The following is an 18812-nucleotide window of genomic DNA, read 5'->3' as shown; positions in this document are numbered from 1 at the left end:
CCACCACAAAAAAGAGCTAAAAGTGAAATCCTAATAAATTATAAACAAAGGTTTCATGCTGAAAAAGAAAATCAAATTCAGTGGTGAAAAAATTCCAATCAAATCTATCATTCTCCATGATTTTTTTTTTTAAATGGTACTCCCAAAGGATACTTTACAATTATTTAGTTGACCATAGAGAATTTTTTAAAGTTCAATTTTGAATGCTCAAAGCAAATAGGCACATAAGTCTATGAGAAGAAAAGTTTGAAAGAAAATGAACTTCAAAAGCTTATACTAATTACCTGCATTATCTCTAGAAGTAGATTTTTCATACATACCTTTCCTACTTATTTTCCTGGTAGCATTAGCAGATTTCTTGGTATCCATGATAGAATCAAACACAGCTGTGCTGGTGGGAGTTACTTCTAATTTGTTCTCAATGTGCCTCAGCTAAAGTTGCAGACAAAAGTAAAATACACAAGTTAATTTCTAAAATCATAATGTTTGTACATTTAAAACTACCTCAAATAATAATAATAAATATTAATAACTTTAAGGTCCCTTTGATCCAGCAGTGTTACTACTGGGATTATATCCCAAAGAGATTATAAAAAAGGAAAGGGACCTGTATGTGCACGAATGTTTGTGGCAGCCCTTTTCGTAGTGGCTAAAAACTGGAAACTGAATGGATGTCCATCAGTTGGAGAATGGCTGGATAAATTGTGGTATATGAATATTATGGAATATTACTGTTCTGTAAGAAATGACCAACAGGATGATTTCAGAAAGGCCTGGAGAGACTTACACGAACTGATGCTGAGTGAAATGAGCAGGACCAGGAGATCATTATATACTTCAACAACAATACTAGATGATGACCAGTTCTGATGGATCAGGCCATCCTCAGCAACGAGATCAACCAAATCATTTCTAATGGAGCAGTGATGAACTGAACTAGCTATTCCCAGAAAAAGAACTCTGGGAGATGACTAAAAACCATTACATTGAATTCCCAATCCCTATATTTATGCACACCTGCATTTTTGATTTCCTTCACAAGCTAATTGTACAATATTTCAGAGTCTGATTCTTTTTCTACAGCAAAATAACGTTTTGGTCAGGTATACTTATTGTGTATCTAATTTATATTTTAATATATTTAACATTTACTGGTCATCCTGCCATCTAGGGGAGGGGGTGGGGGGGGTAAGAGGTGAAAAATTGGAACAAGAGGTTTGGCAATTGTTAATGCTGTAAAGTTACCCATGTATATATCCTGTAAATAAAAGGCTATTAAATAAAAAAAAATAAAAAAATAAAAAAAAAATTGCTGGAAAAAAAAATAACTTTAAGGTTTGCAGAGCACTTAATAACAGCCTTCTTTCAAGTAGGAAGTACACAGGAAAACTTACAATTTTAATTTTAAAATTATATTTTACTGCAAATGTAAAAGAATCAAATTACAAAACATTCAAATTTAGGGGGTTTTGGGGGGGGAAAGTTAACATCTAAAATGTGCCAAAGACTTTGTTTTTTTATTTGGGTTTTGAACTTTTTATTGTTGATTTTTTTTTTAGAATAGAAACTATCTGAAATGGCATGGTACACATTATACTGATATTCTATGTGGTACATTCTTTAGATAGTCATGATGAAAAAACTATTCAGCAAAGCAAGATTTTTGACTAGATAACCGAGATTTCTTTCTGTGGATATGAGCACAAGTTATGTTTTCATGGTTGACAAAAGACATTATATATGAAATAAAAGTTAGGTTACACATATAGAGTAAAGTGTGAATCAACCTTTTTTATATCACCAACTGTTGGGTTAAAAAACCTGTATTCTCCCCAATTGTAATCCCTTTCTCTCATCTGATTGCTTTTTGGCTGACTGATCAGGTATATCCCTTTCTGCCATCTGTTTGCTTCTCTGCTAATTGATCATATCCCTGTATCCTTAAATTTTTCATAGTATTTTTAACAAATGTGAAAATATGAAAAAACATTAAGTTTAATCACTCTTACAAGTATTAAAAGATGATCTCTGTAGGTCTCAAAAGGAATAATTAAAACTATTATTGTAAAACCTCTTTAATTTATAGTACAACACACACAAAAAAAATCAAGTATATTATAATCATTTTAAATAAAGAAAAGGAGAAAATTACTTACAGCAGCCTTAGTCTGAGAAAGTGCATCCCATGATGTCATCACATCTGTTGAGAAAACAGTAGACACAAACTTTTCTATTTAAAATAAATATATACTATTTCTTTTTCTTTTTTTTTCCCAACAATTCTTCTACCAAGTTTTACTGCGATACCTCACTGTGACACTTCTTTTGCAAGAGCAATTCATGAAACAAAATGACAAAAATGGGTTTTAGTCATATACAGCCTTCTTGAGCTTTAAAAGTGACAGCACTACAATAGAAGAGATAAAAGGATATTGAATCTCCTGCAGTTTTTAGACAAACTATAAATATAGAAGGTAGTAAGGTACAGTGGAATAAGATTTGGAGTCAAAAGATGTGGATTTAAATTCCGATCTGCCCTTACTACACTGTGACAAGCCACTTAATTTCAATGAGCTTCAATTTTTCTCATTTGTAAGATGAGAGGCCAGCTTAGATAACCTCAAAGGTCCCTGCTAGCTCTAAATCTATGGTCCTATTAATTTAGCTTTTAATACTCTAACTATGAGATCCTTGTCCAATGACCATTCAGCAGACTGGAGGAAGTGAATCAATTAGTCCTGACATTCTTGATATAAATAACAAAACAAAAGGAAGTTGCAGCCAAATGGAAGAATGCTTCACAGGTTCTGTTTGGAAAAGGAAAAGATGTTAGCAGAATTGATTTTATCATGTGTCCGGAGGCAAGAAGAAAGACTATTTCATGAGCTGATGAGGTATCTATGATAAGCATTTAGAAAAATGGTTATATGAAACAATTACAATTGAAGATTAAACATCTATTTCAGATAGGAAGAGGAGAGGATAGAAAACACAGAGAAATCCTATAATAAAACCTTCCAAATTAAACCCAATTATTCTTTATCTATGAAGAGATTAGAATATAGCCAAGTATATCAACAAGGGGAGTCTTATTAGAGTATTCAGAGGGGGATACAGTAATAAAACAGTCCCTGCTCTGAAGGAACTAAAGAGTTTACTTGAGTGGTTGAAAGAGGAGAAGACAACATGTACAAAGATCAGTAGATATAAAGTACAAAAAGAAAAGAATAGGAATAGAACAAAAAAAAATATGAGCAAGCAATTCTCAAGGGAAGAAACTGAGTTATCAATAGCAATATGAAAAATGTTTCAAATCACTAATCATTAGAGAAAATCAAATTAAATCACTACACTATTTTTAAAAGTAATTTTAGACTGAATCTTGTAGAATCACAATAATCAGTCTTCACTTTGTAGAAAAGATGAGGAAATTTCTCCTTTCACTGTAAATGTGAAGGACTACAAATGTAAAACAATGTATATACTATCAGATATTTGAGGTGCTGCTTGATTTGGCTTAACTGGTTTTTATTTTTGTTTTGTTACATAATTTTGTTACAAGCCTCATTGGGTGGGATATTGGAAAGGGTATATTTGGAAATAACTAAGATATAATCTTCCCAATTGCTTCTAAACTAAAATGCAAACTCTTATATTTGGCATTTAAAGCCCTGCCACAAATTCATTTTAATCTGACATCAATTTTACCCACTATAGCTACATTTGTAAGTTGGTTACTATTCTTAAAATCTCAGAATCTGAAGGACTGGAGAGGATCATAGAGGTTATCTAGTTCTTAATGCACCCTTTTCCACCTAATGAATAAATGTGCTCTCTAAAATCCACATAGATGTGATGACCTTAAAATTTAAAAAACCAACAAACTCCCAGCATACATTGCCTCACATAGCATTCCAACTCATCTAACTGGATCTCATTGTAAGAAAACCTCTTTATATTGACCCAAATGAGGTAAAATGTTATCATATATTAGATTATATTAATACTTAAAGTTAATATTCAAGGTGTCTAAACAATATACTAATTTCAGTAACAAAAATCCATACCTCGAACAGTATCCTTATTATGAAGATTTCTTGGGTTTGGTAAAGGCACCTCTTTCGGCTTTCCACTCCACATTTTGCCAATTTACCTAAATCACAATAGACATATTCAATTTGAAGGTCAAATTATGGTTAAAAAAAATAATAAATTAAGAAAATAATCTAAATCCCCAAAAATGTTATCTTTGGCTTTCATTCATGTCAGAAAAGAAATTTATAAAAGATCTCTGCCTTTAGGAGTCATAGATGCCTAAGGAAATGTGTTACTTTTCCTTCAATAAAAGTAGCCATTTACGACAATACAAGTTCTGATGTTTACTATGAATGGGGGAACAGCTAATGTGAATGGGAACACACTAATGAATGAAACTAGATAGCCTGATAATTACAGGCAGTATCTTTTTAATAACTTACCAGTATGGATGAGAATGTAAGATCCTTGGGAGCAGTAATTTTTTTTTTTTTTTTTTTTTTTTTTTTGCTTTGTATCCTCAGAATCTAGAAACTGTGCCACATTAAGCCATTTAAAAAAGGCTTGTTGGATAAGACCGGTACCTGATACATCAGAAAGGTGCTAGGACTTAGAAAGTCCAAAGACCCCTGAATTAAAATCTTCCCAATCCAACACATTTGCTGCACTTTGGAGCAAGTAATTTCTACCTCTTATAAACTCCAGTGTACTTACTTTAAATAGCAATACTGATATTTGAACAACCTACTTCACAATAGGAACCTTTGAGGAAAGTACTTTGTAAACTTCAAGGTGCTGAATGTTTGTGGCAGCCCTCTTTGTAGTGGCTAGAAACTGGAAACTGAATGGATGCCCATCAGTTGGAGAATGGCTGAATAAATTGTGGTATATGAATATTATGGAATATTATTGTTCTGTAAGAAATGACCAACAGGATGATTTCAGAAAGGCCTGGAGAGACTTACACGAACTGATGCTGAGTGAAATGAGCAGGACCAGGAGATCATTATATACTTCAACAACAATACTATATGATGACCAGTTCTGATGGACCTGGCCATCCTCAGCAACGAGATCAACCAAATCATTTCTAATGGAGCAGTAATGAACTGAACTAGCTATACCCAGAGAAAGAACTCTGGGTGATGACTAAAAACCATTACATTGAACTCTCAATCCCTATATTTATGCCCACCTGCATTTTTGATTTCCTTCACAAGCTAATTGTACAATATTTCAGAGTCGGATTCTTTTTGTACAGCAAAATAACGGTTTGATCATGTATACTTATTGTGTATCTAATTTATATTTTAATATATTAAACATCTACTGATCATCCTGCCATCTGGGGGAGGGGGTGGGAGGTAAGAGGTGAAAAATTGGAACAAGAGGTTTGGCAATTGTTAATGCTGTAAAGTTACCCATGCATATAATCTGTAAATAAAAGGCTATTAAATAAAAAAAATAATAAAAATAAATAAAAATAAACTTCAAGGTGCTGTATGAGATGGTTTTGTGCATTATACATATTTTTCAAAGCCAACAAATGGAAAAGCTGTGACTCTAATGCAGGTCTTTCCACTATCCTAAAACTACAACCCTGAAGTATATTATTATTAAAAATAAGGCCTAAAAGCCAAAGAAAAGATACATTTTACCTAATATCACATAACAAATGTACAAATACAGGCTGCCCTGAATACAGTTTACAATTCTCAAAATGAAATTGCTTTTAAAGGAATAAAGGTGCAACTAGAAACTGAAAAGGAATACTAATTATAATTGCACTTAGATTTTGTACAAACCAAATTGGGGAATGGGGGAAGGGAGGGGAAATAGTTTCTTTTCAGACCAATTCAGGAATTAATAATACAAGAAAAAACTTGAGATTGTTTTAGCTAGTAGTTTATTATACTACTTAAATGTGTGATTACATTACTGTGGATGTTTTTTATAATGATGTAAACTGTGAAACGCTATTGATATAAAAATGTTGGACTATAAGATATATGCCCAATGTAATATTAAATTTAGTCTTTAGTCAATGGGAAAACTGGCAACTGAAAACTACAGTTCATGCACAAATTGAAATTTTTCCAAGTCCAATTCCTGAACCAGAACATAAAAAATTTAGTTTTAAAACAAACAATAACAAAAAGTAAATAAGGATTATTTTAAGTTTTTTTTTTTCCAATCTAGTATAAATAGTCAATAAGCATTGATTAAGTACCTACTACATTCTAGGCATTGTGCTAAGAGCTATGAATATAAAGAAAGATAAAAGTCAGTCTTTGCTCTCAAGAAGCTCAAAGTCTAATGGGAGAACAGGAAAACATAGAAACAGCTACTACAAATAAAATACAGGATAAGCTGGAAATAACCAACAAAAGAAGGTTACTAGAATTAAAGAGGATCAGGAAAGGTATATAAAGTGTGATTTTAGGTGGGCCTTGGAGAATAGGCATTCCAGGTTATAAAGGGATAGTCAGTGAAAATGTCCAGATTAGGAAACGGAACATCTCCTTCAAGGGAACAAGTGTCACTATTCTGGAGAGTTCATCTGGGATGGGGGGATTGGAGGAATGTGGAATGTAAACGTAACAAGAATAGAAATGGGAGAAGGGAAAAGGAGAGTCCTAGCTATGATGGACTTTGAATATCAGAGGATTTTATATTTGATCCTGGAGGTGACAGATAGTCAGTGGAATTAACTCCATTGACTGTATAAGGGACTTATATGGGGAGCCCTATGTGATCAGAAAGCTCTGACAGCAGAGAGAAAAATGGAGTACAGTAAGTAGGGAAAATTTATGGTAGGTAGAAAAACTAGCACACTATTGCCATACTCCAATTGAAGAGATGAAGGCCTGCATCATGGTAATGATAGTCTCTGATAAGACAAAAGCTTTATACAAAAGATGTTATGACGGCAAAATCAAGGAGCTGTCTTGAAAACAAGTTGAAAAAGAGAATGACAAAGAGGAGCTGAACATGACACCTAGATTGCAAGCCTGGGAGTTGGGAGGATGGTGGTACCATTAACAGAGAGAAATTTGGAAGGCAAAAAGGCTTGGTGAAAAAGATGGTAAGTTCAGATTTAGATGTGTTGTGTTTAAGACATTTAAGGTAGGTGTCAGCAGAGAAGTCAGGGCTGAAAAAAATAGATTTAAGAATCATCAGCATATAGATGATAACTGAATTCATGAGGTCTCATAAGACCACCAAGTGAAATAGTATAAAGAGAAGAGGGCCTAGGACAAAATCTTGAGGGAACTCAAGATTATCAAGAATGATCTGAATATCCAGCAAAGGAGACTAAGAAGTAGTCAGATAGGTAATAGAGAGAAAGTAGCATCACAAAAACAAATAGAGAGGAAAGTATTAAGGAGAAGAGGAATACTGATAGTGTCAGATGCTGCAAAGAGATCAAGAAGGTTGAAGACAAGAAAAAGTTGAACAATTAAGAGATCATTAACAATCTGGGAGTAGTCCTGAGATCAGAAACCAGAGTGCAAAAAGTTCAGAAGAGAAGAAAAATGAAGACACCTATATTAGATGTCCTTATTAAAAAGTTTAGTCACAAAAAGAAAGAAAAAGATTGCTAACAAAAACATGATCAGTGAGGATTTTTGAGGATTGGGAGAAATGGATAAAAATAAAATCAGAAAAACACATGCTCAGCAATATTATGTAAAATTAATCTTGATGTGGGCCCAAATCTGGATAATTAGCCAGGTAGAAGTCTTATTCTTTTAAAATTAAAACATGCTAATGCCAATAGAGAAAATGATTCAAGTGTTCTTTTAGAAAAATCTAATCTCCATGACTACTCAATCTAATGATAGCAAACTTGAAAATAATGTTAATGAAAGCATGGAGCTCAAGAATTTGCATGGGAAATGGAGAAAAATTTAAAATGGAGGAAAAAGATTAAAAAATGAGAGTCTTAATAAAGTGAATCTAGTGATATTAATTCCATTCCACAAACCAAAATATTTATCAAGCATTTAATGTATAAGGCACTATGTTGGTTATACAAAAACAAACAAACAAACAAAAAGTAACAAACAGTCTCTGACCTCAAGAACTTCTATTCTTCACAACTCTTAACATTTAAACAGCAATTAGGGTAAGCGCTTTTTGTTACACAAGAAAAATTAAAATGAGTTATAGTATACAATAAAATTTCCTTTTGTTTTCCTTCTTCATAAAATTAATTATCCTGGCTTTACTTTTCTCTTTATTTTCAACACACCCAAAGCTCTATACATTTCAACTCATCTAACTGTGCAATACTTCAAAATTTTGCTCTCTCTCTTCATAGTTCTTTATTCTTGAATTACATATAGTATTTATGTAATTTATCATTTTTAAAAGTTACAAAGTAGGTACATTTTTAAGAAAAATAATTATGGTACACATAATAGGGTAATTGACCTACATGAATAGTAGGAGGAGGACAATTAATGAGAAAGCTCTTCCCTAGATGAAAGTTTAAAATCATAACAAAAAGTTTGGGTTAGTCTTCTTGATCTTACACACACACACACACAATCTGCTTTTTATCAAGCTAAACTGAAGTGATTTCTTTTAAAATAGTCATTAAAATCATACTATTCTGAAAAAAATAAAATCAATACCATTTGCACTTAAATACTTTTTCTCAAACACTTCAAAGTTTTGTAGAAAAAGGACAAGTAAGCTCAACTGGTCCAATTTTAAAATAATAATCTCACAGAATCATGAAAGCTGGGAGGAGGAAGGAAATTTGGAGACCATCAAATCCAACTCATGTAATACCATTCTATAATAACACTTATATGCAGCTATTTAATTTTTGTTTGAAAATCTTTAATGAAAAACATTATCTACTGAGGCAATCCATCCCACTTTAAGATAACAAATATTGAGAGCCATCATTTTGCAAAGTATTATGTGAAGAGTAGCCTGCTCATAAAAAACATACAATTTAGTTGAGAAGACTATGTACACACACACACACACACCCTCTTTTTACAATTTTAAAACTATTTCCTTATAAGAGCCCTGTGAGGTAGTAGTACAAATATTGAATCAATTACCATTTACAAATGAAGAAACTAATGACACACACAAGGGGAAAGCCAAACTACTTGAAGCCACAATAAATTCTCCAGATTTCCCCTATACTGTGACATAGCATTTTATTAGTAGTAGTACACTGAGAGGCAACAAAGTCTAATAGATAAAGTGTCAGACTTAAACCAAGAAACCCAGATTTAAGTCAAGCCTAAAGAGCTTACTAGCCGTGTGATCATGGGCAAGTCACATCAGTTTCATGGGCCGAATACCCTCACTTAGGAACCAAAGATGGCAATCCTGACACTTCATATCCCTGAAAGGCCCATGTGTCTGGAGATCTTTGTTCAAATATAAAACTGATACAGCATTTGTTAGGCACCAGGAAATGGCCAGAATAAATCACTGTCAGGAAGCTAGACTTCCCAACTTGCCGAAGTAGTCAGTCCCTCACTATGCTTTTCAAAGACAGTTACTTGCCTCTAATCGGGCCCTACTTCAATTCGATTGGGGGTGTGGGGAAGGAGAGAAGAGAGAGGGAAGGAGAAAGGGGTGGAACACATTTTATTAAACATGTACTACGTGCTAGGCAGCTAGGTTGACAGAATGTGTAAAGCACCAAGCCTGGAGTCTGTTAGATCTGAATTCGAATATAGCCACAGACTCTTACTAAGTGACCCTTGCCAAATCACTTAACCCCTATCTGCCTCAGTTCCTTATTTGTAAAATGGAAATACACACTGGAGAAGGAAATGGCAAACCACTTGCAATATCTTTGCAAAGAAAACCCCATGAATCAAAAATGTCTATGGAATCATATTGAATCTGACACAACTAAACAATGAAGCACATACTCTGCTAAGTACTGGGGATATAAAGAGATCAAAAGGGCAGTCCCTACAAGCTGGATATAGGATATATAGGAACCACATATAAACACATTTGTATAAAAATACATTCTACTCAGAAGGAAGAAAGAAAGAAAAAAGAGAAGAACGGGAAGACAGGCTAAGGGAAGAACTAATCCTAGGCAAAACAAACAACTAAAAATATACAAAAAAATGTATATCTTTTTTGAGGTACAAAAGAATGGTCTACACAAGTGCCCAACAAACTGGTTAATGGTTAAGTTATAGTACAGAAATGTGACAGACGACTACTATGACATAAAAAATGATGAAGGGAAGGTTTCAAAGAAACCTTTTTATAAACAGAATTAAACAAACAGAACCAAGAACAATTTATACATGACAACAGTATTGTAAAGACAACTCTAAAAGACTTAGAAATTCTGATCAGCATAATTGCCAATCACAATTCCAGAGGACTCATGATGAAACATACTACCAAGCTCCTGAGAGAGATAAAAGACTTGGACTAATGACTAATAAGACCTATTTTTGTACATATTTTACATATTTTGTAAATTACACGTTTTTCTTTTGGGCACCAGCCAATGTAGAAATGTGTTTTGCTCAACTATACATGTTTATTAAAAGGGTTTCTTTTTTTTCCTTCTCAATGGAAGGGGTGAGGGAAGGAAGAGAAGCAGATTTTTTTGCTGATAGAAAAAGGAGAAAAAAGGAAGAGAAAAAAAGAGTATGTTTGGGACTCCTATAGGAACACAGTTTATAATAGGAAAGATAGAAAACAGAGGACAAGGAGCAAATAAGGAAAGAAAACCAAAAAAGAGACATTATCCAGCAACAGGAGATAAAATGTAAATGCTGCAGAAACATCAAGACCAACAGATTTGACAATTAAGAGCTCTCTGGTGATGTTAATGACAGCAGATACAGTTGAAAAATGATATCAGAAGCCAAATTGGAGAGGGTTTAGAAGAGATTAAGAGGAAAAAGTAAAAACAATCAATAAGGACACATTGTTTTTTCTACGATCAACAACTATCTTCTACTCCCTCAACACTGAGTGTTCTCCTGGACTCTTCTTTTTTCCTTCTCTACTTTCCCTCCCTAGAATCTCAAAAGATTCTATGCATTCCTAAGTCTTTCAGTTGTTTGCCTTTACTATATTGTTGTTATTCTGTAAACCGTTCTCAGTTCTGTTCATTTCTATATCAGTTTATACAAGTCTTCCTAGGTTTCCCCAAAACCATCTCTTTCACCATTTCTTCTCTCACAATAAGTAATTCCATCACATTTATATACGACAACTAATTTAATTCAATTATCACCTCTAAGTCAATTTCCTGATATATCTATAGTACTATTCATTCTCATGAGATCTAGTTCCACACATTTTGAATTGGATTTCTTTTCAGGCATTTCAAACTCAAATCTAAATCAGAATTAATTATACTTTTCCCCCCAAATGCCCATCTTCCAAACTTCCTTATTTATGTTGCAGGTGTCACCATTGTGTTCTGGTCATCCAGATTTACAACCTCTAAGTCATTGTGAACTTCTTTATTTGTCCTTCTCTCAGTCAATAAGCTTACCTAATTTTATTAGATTCTACATTCATAATGTTATTTATCTTTTTTATCAACTTTCTTTAAATATTAGAAAGCATGTTATTGAGAACTAATAATGATTTTTACTCCTTGGAGGCCCATATAACAAAAATTTGAGAAATTTTTTCTTCCCACAGATGGAGTTCTCACAGGCACTAAATCTATGTGAAATAAAAGAGGTCCTCAGTCACATCAAACTTATACATTAAATTATAATAAAACTTATAATGACTACTTAATGAATACAAATGAGAACTAAAATATTATGGTTTTTAACATTAGAAATTTCTGTTACATTTCACCACATACTCCTATTCACTTATTTCCCCCATATCAAAAACTATTTTGCTTTACTCCCCCTTTTTTCAATTTCTAATTGTCCACTATTCTGAACCCTACATAGAACAAAGAAAAAGTGTTTAAGATGTCTTTCCTTAAAATTTTTTTTAGTAGAAAAACTAAAAATTAATTAAAAAAAAAAAAAAAAGATTCTACTTCCACATTTCTTGAATCTATTTCCTTTCTCTTTACTCAAGTGAATTCAGGAACCACATCTTTAACTACTTTTCTACCACAAATATTCCCCAAATTCCTAAAACACAGATCTGACTATGTTATATGGTTTTCCTATTTGACAATTAAAGGCCTTCACAATCTGTCAAGCACTAAAGTCGAGTTTAATGGCATATTATAATTCTTCATTCCTTTTGTACTCCAGTCAAATCGGCCTGCTTTCTGTTGCCTTGTATATTTCATCCCTAATTTCCATGTTTTTATACAGACTGCCCCTCATAACTGGAATGTACCAAGTCCTCAACTCTGCCTATCCAAAATCTTAATTTATTTGTAGAATTAGTTCAAATGGCAGCTTCTACTTGAAAAGTTTTCCTAATCTCCAACTTGTTAAAATTCTCCCCTAATGGATTCACTTCACTTTATTTCAACATCCTACACTTTATTAAAAAACAGCAACTGAGATTCATCAGTTTTTATGTCATATTTATTTCTCACCTATTATCCTTTTGACAAAGAAAAGCAATCAAGCAAAAATAGTCCATATGAAGACTGACAGTGTATATACAACATTCTATCCTGGTAGTCCTCTATTACTCTGCTGAAGGAGATGTAATCTCCTATATTATTAAACTTTATAACAGATACTATATATTAACAATTCAATTAGACAAACATTTAACAAGCACTTAATATCCAAACTGCTGTAATAAAAGGCACTAGAGATACAAAGAGATATAAGACAAAATCTGTCCTCAAAAAGCTTCTAACATATATAACAGGGCAACAAAGTACTCTGTGACAGGAAAAAAAATTGGGTACCAACAAGCTTGTGTTATACACCTACTGTGTTATGAATTCTATGTTTAACTCTGGTAAAGATACAAAGTTTTAAAAAGTCATGATAAAGTAAGAGCCTCTATAAATGAAAAAGAAAATACACTAGAGTGCTGTAAGAAGTTTAGTGGAGAGACCTCATCCTCACCCAGGAGAAATCCAAGAGGGTCAGGTCAATGATTCCTGAGCGAAGCCTTAAAGGAAAAAAAGACAGTAATACAAAATGTTAGAGGTGACTTCAAGAAACAAGGTCAGAAAGTTCTAAAGAAAAAATAAATTTTATTCAGCAAAGTCCTTAAGAAGGCAAAAAAAGCATACTAACTAAAGCTTCAAACAAAAAGTTGGTTTTGGTATTTTTTTCCCTTGAATCCCAGAACCAGAAGAGATTTAGTCCAAGTCCTATCGCATAAATCCTTTCAATTATAATCTTAACCTTAACTGATCATTTTTTTAGTTAACATCTAGAAAAAACCTAATTCCTCTTTCTTACACATTAAAGCCCCACAAATATCTGAAGATGTCATATCTCCTCTTTTCTACCTCTAACATTCTCATGTCAACAGATCGGCATACAGTAGTACTTCAAATTCCCTCAACATTCCTCGAACCTATTTTTACACTCATTTTAATTAACTAAGGTTTTATTATATTTAGAAAGTGAATCTAAAGTTAATAGTGTTTTCTTGTTGTTCATTGAAATGGCAATGGCTCAGTGTAAAGAATGCAGAGCCTGGAATCAGGAAGAATTGAGTTCAAATATAAGTTCAGACACTAAAGTTTCCTCATCTGTAAAATGGAGATAATAATAGCACCTATCTCCAAGGACTATTGTGAGAAACAAACAAAATGATAACTGCATTTAGCACAAAGCCTGATATGTAGATAATAGATAGATGTTAGCTTTTTTCCTCACTTTTCACTTACAGTATAATCAGAGGTCAAAGAAATCTAAATATTTCACCAGATTATTTTCAACTTTAAAAAGTTTACTGTCAGAAGTGGTTAGTGATTCAAGTGAACCATTGGAACATAACAATTTATCAAATTATGAATCCTTTTTTTTTAAGAAAGCACATCTATACAACATAATACAATCATCAACTTATCAAAACAGAGATGATTCACAATGCATTCACTTAGAAATTCATATAATTGAAAAACTGAATACCCTACTATCACTATTTGTTTTGAGGACTTGAGCATCTATATGCTAGATAATATGGCTACTTTGGAGAGGCAATACTTTGAAAGACGTAGATTCCCCACTAAAAAATGCCTTACCTTTGCTTGGACTTTTGGAATAAAATCTAACAATGTTGGATTATATCTTGTATGGTTATGTTACTTCTTACAGTTTTCATTCTGAAAATTGCCCTTCTTTATCTCAAAGCTCAAAAATTATATTCAATAGTTATCAGACACCAATAAACTTGCTGAATAGAACTAAGAATCAAGAATCCTTAATATAATGATTAAATATGATAAGAAAAAAAGATAATGATGATGATAAAAACTGCTTAAATGCACATAGTATATTCACGTTTGTAAAGTGCTTTATGTTTTAAGATACATATGATCCTCAGGACAACTCTGTGAATTAGCAGATCTCACTTATTAGTTTCACTATTTAAAAGCTATAGAAATAGACTCCAAAAGTTTAAATCTTATACCCTGGATCCAACAGCTAGTAAGTGTCTGAGGCACTAACTGAATCATAATAACTGGGAGGGAAAACTGTGCATACCCTGTAATCCAGCAGTGTCACTACTGGGTCTGTATCACAAAGGGAAAATGGCCCACACATGAGAAAAATTTTGTAGCAGCACTTTTTGTAGTGACAAGCAATTGGAAATTTAGTGGATGTGCATCAATTGGGGAATGGATGAATAAACTATGGCATATAAATGTAATGGAATATTACTGTTCTATAAGAAATGACCAGCAGGATGATTTCAGAAAAGCCTGGAAAGACTTACATGAAATGATGCTGAGTGAAATGAGCAGAACCAGGAGAATACTATACACAATAACAGCAAAGCTGTGTGATAATCATCTATGACAGATTTAGCTTTTCTCAGCAATGCAGTGATCCAAGACAAGTCTAACAGATTTGGGATGGAAAATGTAATCCACATCTAGAGGGAGAACTATGGAGACTGAATAAAGATCAAAGATAACTTATTTTCACTTTGTTTTAATTTCTTTTTCCTTTCTTATGTTTTTCCCCCCTTTTGTTCTAATTTTTCTTTTACAACACAATAAATGTGGAAATATATTTGAAATGATTGGACAAATATGACATCAAATTGCTTGCTGTCTTGGAGAGGTAAGGGAGGGTAGGGGGAAAAATTGGAACTCACAATCTTACAAAAATGAATGTTGAAAACTATTTTTACATGTAATTGAAAAAACAAAATATTTTTTGAAGAAAAAAAGAAATCTATCATTTCTCAAAGATTAAAAAAACAACAGGAAAGTTCACCAAAAGTCATCTAGTCCAACTCACCCTTTTACAGCTAAAAAAAAGAGAAGGCAGGGAGATGAAGTATTTTACGCAAGATCACACAGGTAATAAGTGTCAGAAGCAGGCACTTAATCCAAGTCTTCCTGACTCCAAGTTCAGAATGTTCTTTGTTAAATCACACTACCTTTCTCAAGTACTTCAACAGCTCAATAAAGGGCATTCCTACTTTCTAAAATATTTAGTAGATAACCACCTTGATTCTATTTGTATAAGAGCTATATAACATTGCAGAGAGGTTAAAAACAACAAAGTCTATGACTCTTTGAAAGCTACCCTAAGAGATTGTGGCTTCTTCTTTAATACAATTAGTCAATGTCCAGTGTTCTATGAGATGAATATGCTGCATGACAAATCATCCAAAGTCTCTTGAAATTCTTACAAAATGAAATTCCAAACAATTCTACCACCAATTTTAATAAGAAAATTTAAAATGTGTTATTTTAAAATAATACATTATTTGCTATCTAAAATAAATTTGGACTATGAAAAACCTATTTGCTAAGGGTAGAAATGTGTGTGTGTGTGTGTGTGTGTGTGTGTGCGCATTGGCTTAGGACTAAGCTGACTAATCAGTCAACTAGCATTTATTAAGGGCCTACAACATTCCAACACTGGTGACACAGACATAAATGAAACAGATCCTGCTCTTAAGCTGACATTCCACCTTGAGAGATAATATCAATCAAGAAGTATTATTAAGCACCAAATATGTATCAGATGCTGTGCAGGAGAAAAAAATACAAAAAGAGAAAATCTTTCAGAGTCATTGCACTTACTTGCTATTACAGTACAGTATAACAGAGAAGGCCACAGGTACATGCGTTAATTATATACAGCATAAATATAGTTAATAAATATAAATGTATACAAAGCAATTAAATTCAAAGTAAATTGGGAAGGGAGAACTCTAGCACAGTTGGGAGGATTAGGAAACATTTTTTGAAGAAAGTAATGCTGCATCTTGAAGAAAGGAATTTGATGAGTGGAGGTGAGGAGGAAGTATATTACACACATTGTGGGAGTGGGAGATGGCCAGTACAGATGCACAGAGATGGGAGATAAGAGTTTAGTGTGTGAAGAACAAAAAAAAATCATTTTGAGGGGACTCAAGAGTGCAGGAGGAGGAGCAATGTCCAATGAGACTAGAAAGAGGAAATTGGAGCTTTTTGGAAGTAGACTATGAAGACTTTTAAACTCAAATCAAAATAAGAAACATTTATTAAATATCTTCTATGTTCCAGGCATAGTGCAAAGCACTGATGATACAGAGACAAAAACAAAAACAAACAAAAAATCAGTCATTGCTCTAAAAAAGCTCACAATAAAAGAGGAAGACAACATGCAAACAACTATCTAAAATCAAGATAAGTGCAAGATAAATTGAAGATAAAAGCTAAAATCACTATTATCAGAGAAATGCAAATTAAGACAACTTTAAGGTACCACTACACAACTCTCAGATTGGCTAAAATGACAGGAAAAAGACAATAAATGTTGGAGGAGTGTGAGAATACTGGGACACTAATACATTGGTGGTGGAGTTGTAAAGTGATCCAACCATTCTGGAAAGCAATGTGTTAGTATGTCCAAAGGACTATCAAACTATGCATACATAAGTGTCTCTACTGGACCTATATCCTAAAGAGATCATAAAAGAGGGGAAAGAACCCACATGTGCAAAAATGTTTGTAGCAGCCCTTTTTGTAGTGGCAAGGAATTGGAAACTGAGTAGATGCCCATCAGTTGGGGAATGGCTGAACAATTTATGGTATATGAATGTTATGGAATATTATCATTCTTTAAGAAACAATTAGCAGGATGACTTCAAGAAAGGCCTGGAAAGACTTAATGAACTGATTCTCTTGTAGAACCAAGAGAACATTGTACACAGCAGCAACAAAATTGTGCCATGATCAATTCTGATAGATGTGGCTTTTTTCAACAAGAAGGTGACTGAAGTCAATTCCAACAGCCTTTCAATGGAGAGAGCTATCTTCCTCCAGAAAGAAAACTATGGGGACTGAATGTGGATCACAACATAGTATTTTCACTTTTTTGCTGCTGTTTGCTTGCTTTTTTTCTTTCTCTTTTTTTTTCCTTTCTGATCTGATTTTTCTTGTGCAGCATGATAAATATGGAACTATGTATAGAAGAATCGCACATGTTTAAGTTATATTGGATTACTTGCTGGAAAGGGGAAGGAGGAGGGAAGAGGGAAGGAAAAAAATTTGAAACACAAGGTTTTGCAAAGGTAAATGACAAAAACTCTTTGGATGTTTTTTGAAAATTAAAAGCTGTTATCAAAATTTTTTAAAAGATAAAGGCTAAAGAAAACAATTTGCATTTTATACTACAAGCAATAGGGAGTTACTAAAGTTAGGTGAGTAAGGAAGTTACAAAATAATATATGAACTTAAGAAAAATTACTTTGGCACCAGTGTAAGGATAGACTAAGAGGTGAGAGACTTGAAGTAGGAAGCCCAATTACTAAACTATAGCAATAATTCAGATCAAAGATGATAAGAGACTGAACCAAGATGTAGTGAGTAGAGAGGATTCAGATGCAAGAGATGTTATAGACAGAAATGTTGAGATTTGGCAACTCATTGACTAAAGGAGAGAAGAATGAGAACTCAGAGATAAAGCTGAGATTATGAATATGCAAAACCAGAAGGATGGGAGTGCCTTCCACAGAAATAGGGGAGGTTGGAAAAAAAGAGTTTGGAGGGAGAGATATTTAATTCTGCTATGAATATACATGTGTGTGTGTGTGTGTGTGTGTGTGTACACACACACTAATAGCTTTTTATTTTTCAAAATATATGAAAAGACAGTTTCCAAGATTTATCCTTGAAAAGCCTTGTATTCCAAATTTTTCTGCTTCCCTACTCTCCCTCCCCTGCCCTAGATAGCAAGTAATCCAGAGGACTATTGCAGTTTAGGAATGAGATGATGAGTGCTTATCCCAGCTAAGGCAGAGTCAAAGGAGAAAAGGGAGGATAATATTCAAGAGATACTGCAAGGGTGAAATCTCAACAGAACTTTGCAAAAAATTGTCTTTGAGGAGTAATAGTGAGGAGTTGAAAAATACATCTAATTTGCAAGCCTGAGGAACTGAAAGTATAATGTTGCCCTCAACAGCAATAGGAAAGTTGGGGCAGGGGATGGGATAGGGGGAAAGATGAGTTTAGTTTTGGACGTGTTGAGTTTAAGGGCATCCAGTCTGATCTAAAAAGCAGCTGGTGATTCAAGATGGGAGGTTAACAGAGAGGATAGAGCAGGACTGGTAAACTTGAAAACTGAAAGCATAGTCAAGTTACTGGAAAAGTTCACCAAACTAGAGGAACAGTTGTGAAACTATAATAATGGAGA

At 33.4% G+C, this 18812-nt stretch overlaps 1 protein-coding gene across 3 annotated transcripts in view; it reads right to left on the bottom strand.

Annotated features, from left to right (window-relative positions):
- The window catches only part of CEP350 (centrosomal protein 350), a 166676-nt gene that overhangs the window by 133226 nt on the left and 14638 nt on the right, over positions 1-18812 (bottom strand). For all 3 annotated transcript variants that reach the window (XM_031936976.1, XM_031936978.1, XM_031936977.1), the window contains exons 2-4: positions 4068-4153; positions 2157-2200; positions 321-432 (exon numbers count right to left, since the gene is read on the bottom strand). In XM_031936976.1, coding sequence (XP_031792836.1) covers positions 321-432; positions 2157-2200; positions 4068-4140 — 229 coding nt within the window. In that variant the 5' untranslated portion in view covers positions 4141-4153. The remainder of the gene's footprint in view (positions 1-320; positions 433-2156; positions 2201-4067; positions 4154-18812) is intronic.

This window comes from Sarcophilus harrisii, chromosome 4, assembly GCF_902635505.1.
Source record: "Sarcophilus harrisii chromosome 4, mSarHar1.11, whole genome shotgun sequence".
Lineage (NCBI taxonomy): Eukaryota > Metazoa > Chordata > Mammalia > Dasyuromorphia > Dasyuridae > Sarcophilus > Sarcophilus harrisii.
Note: the sequence above shows the minus strand (reverse complement) of the source record. Positions and strands in the feature narration are given on the sequence as shown.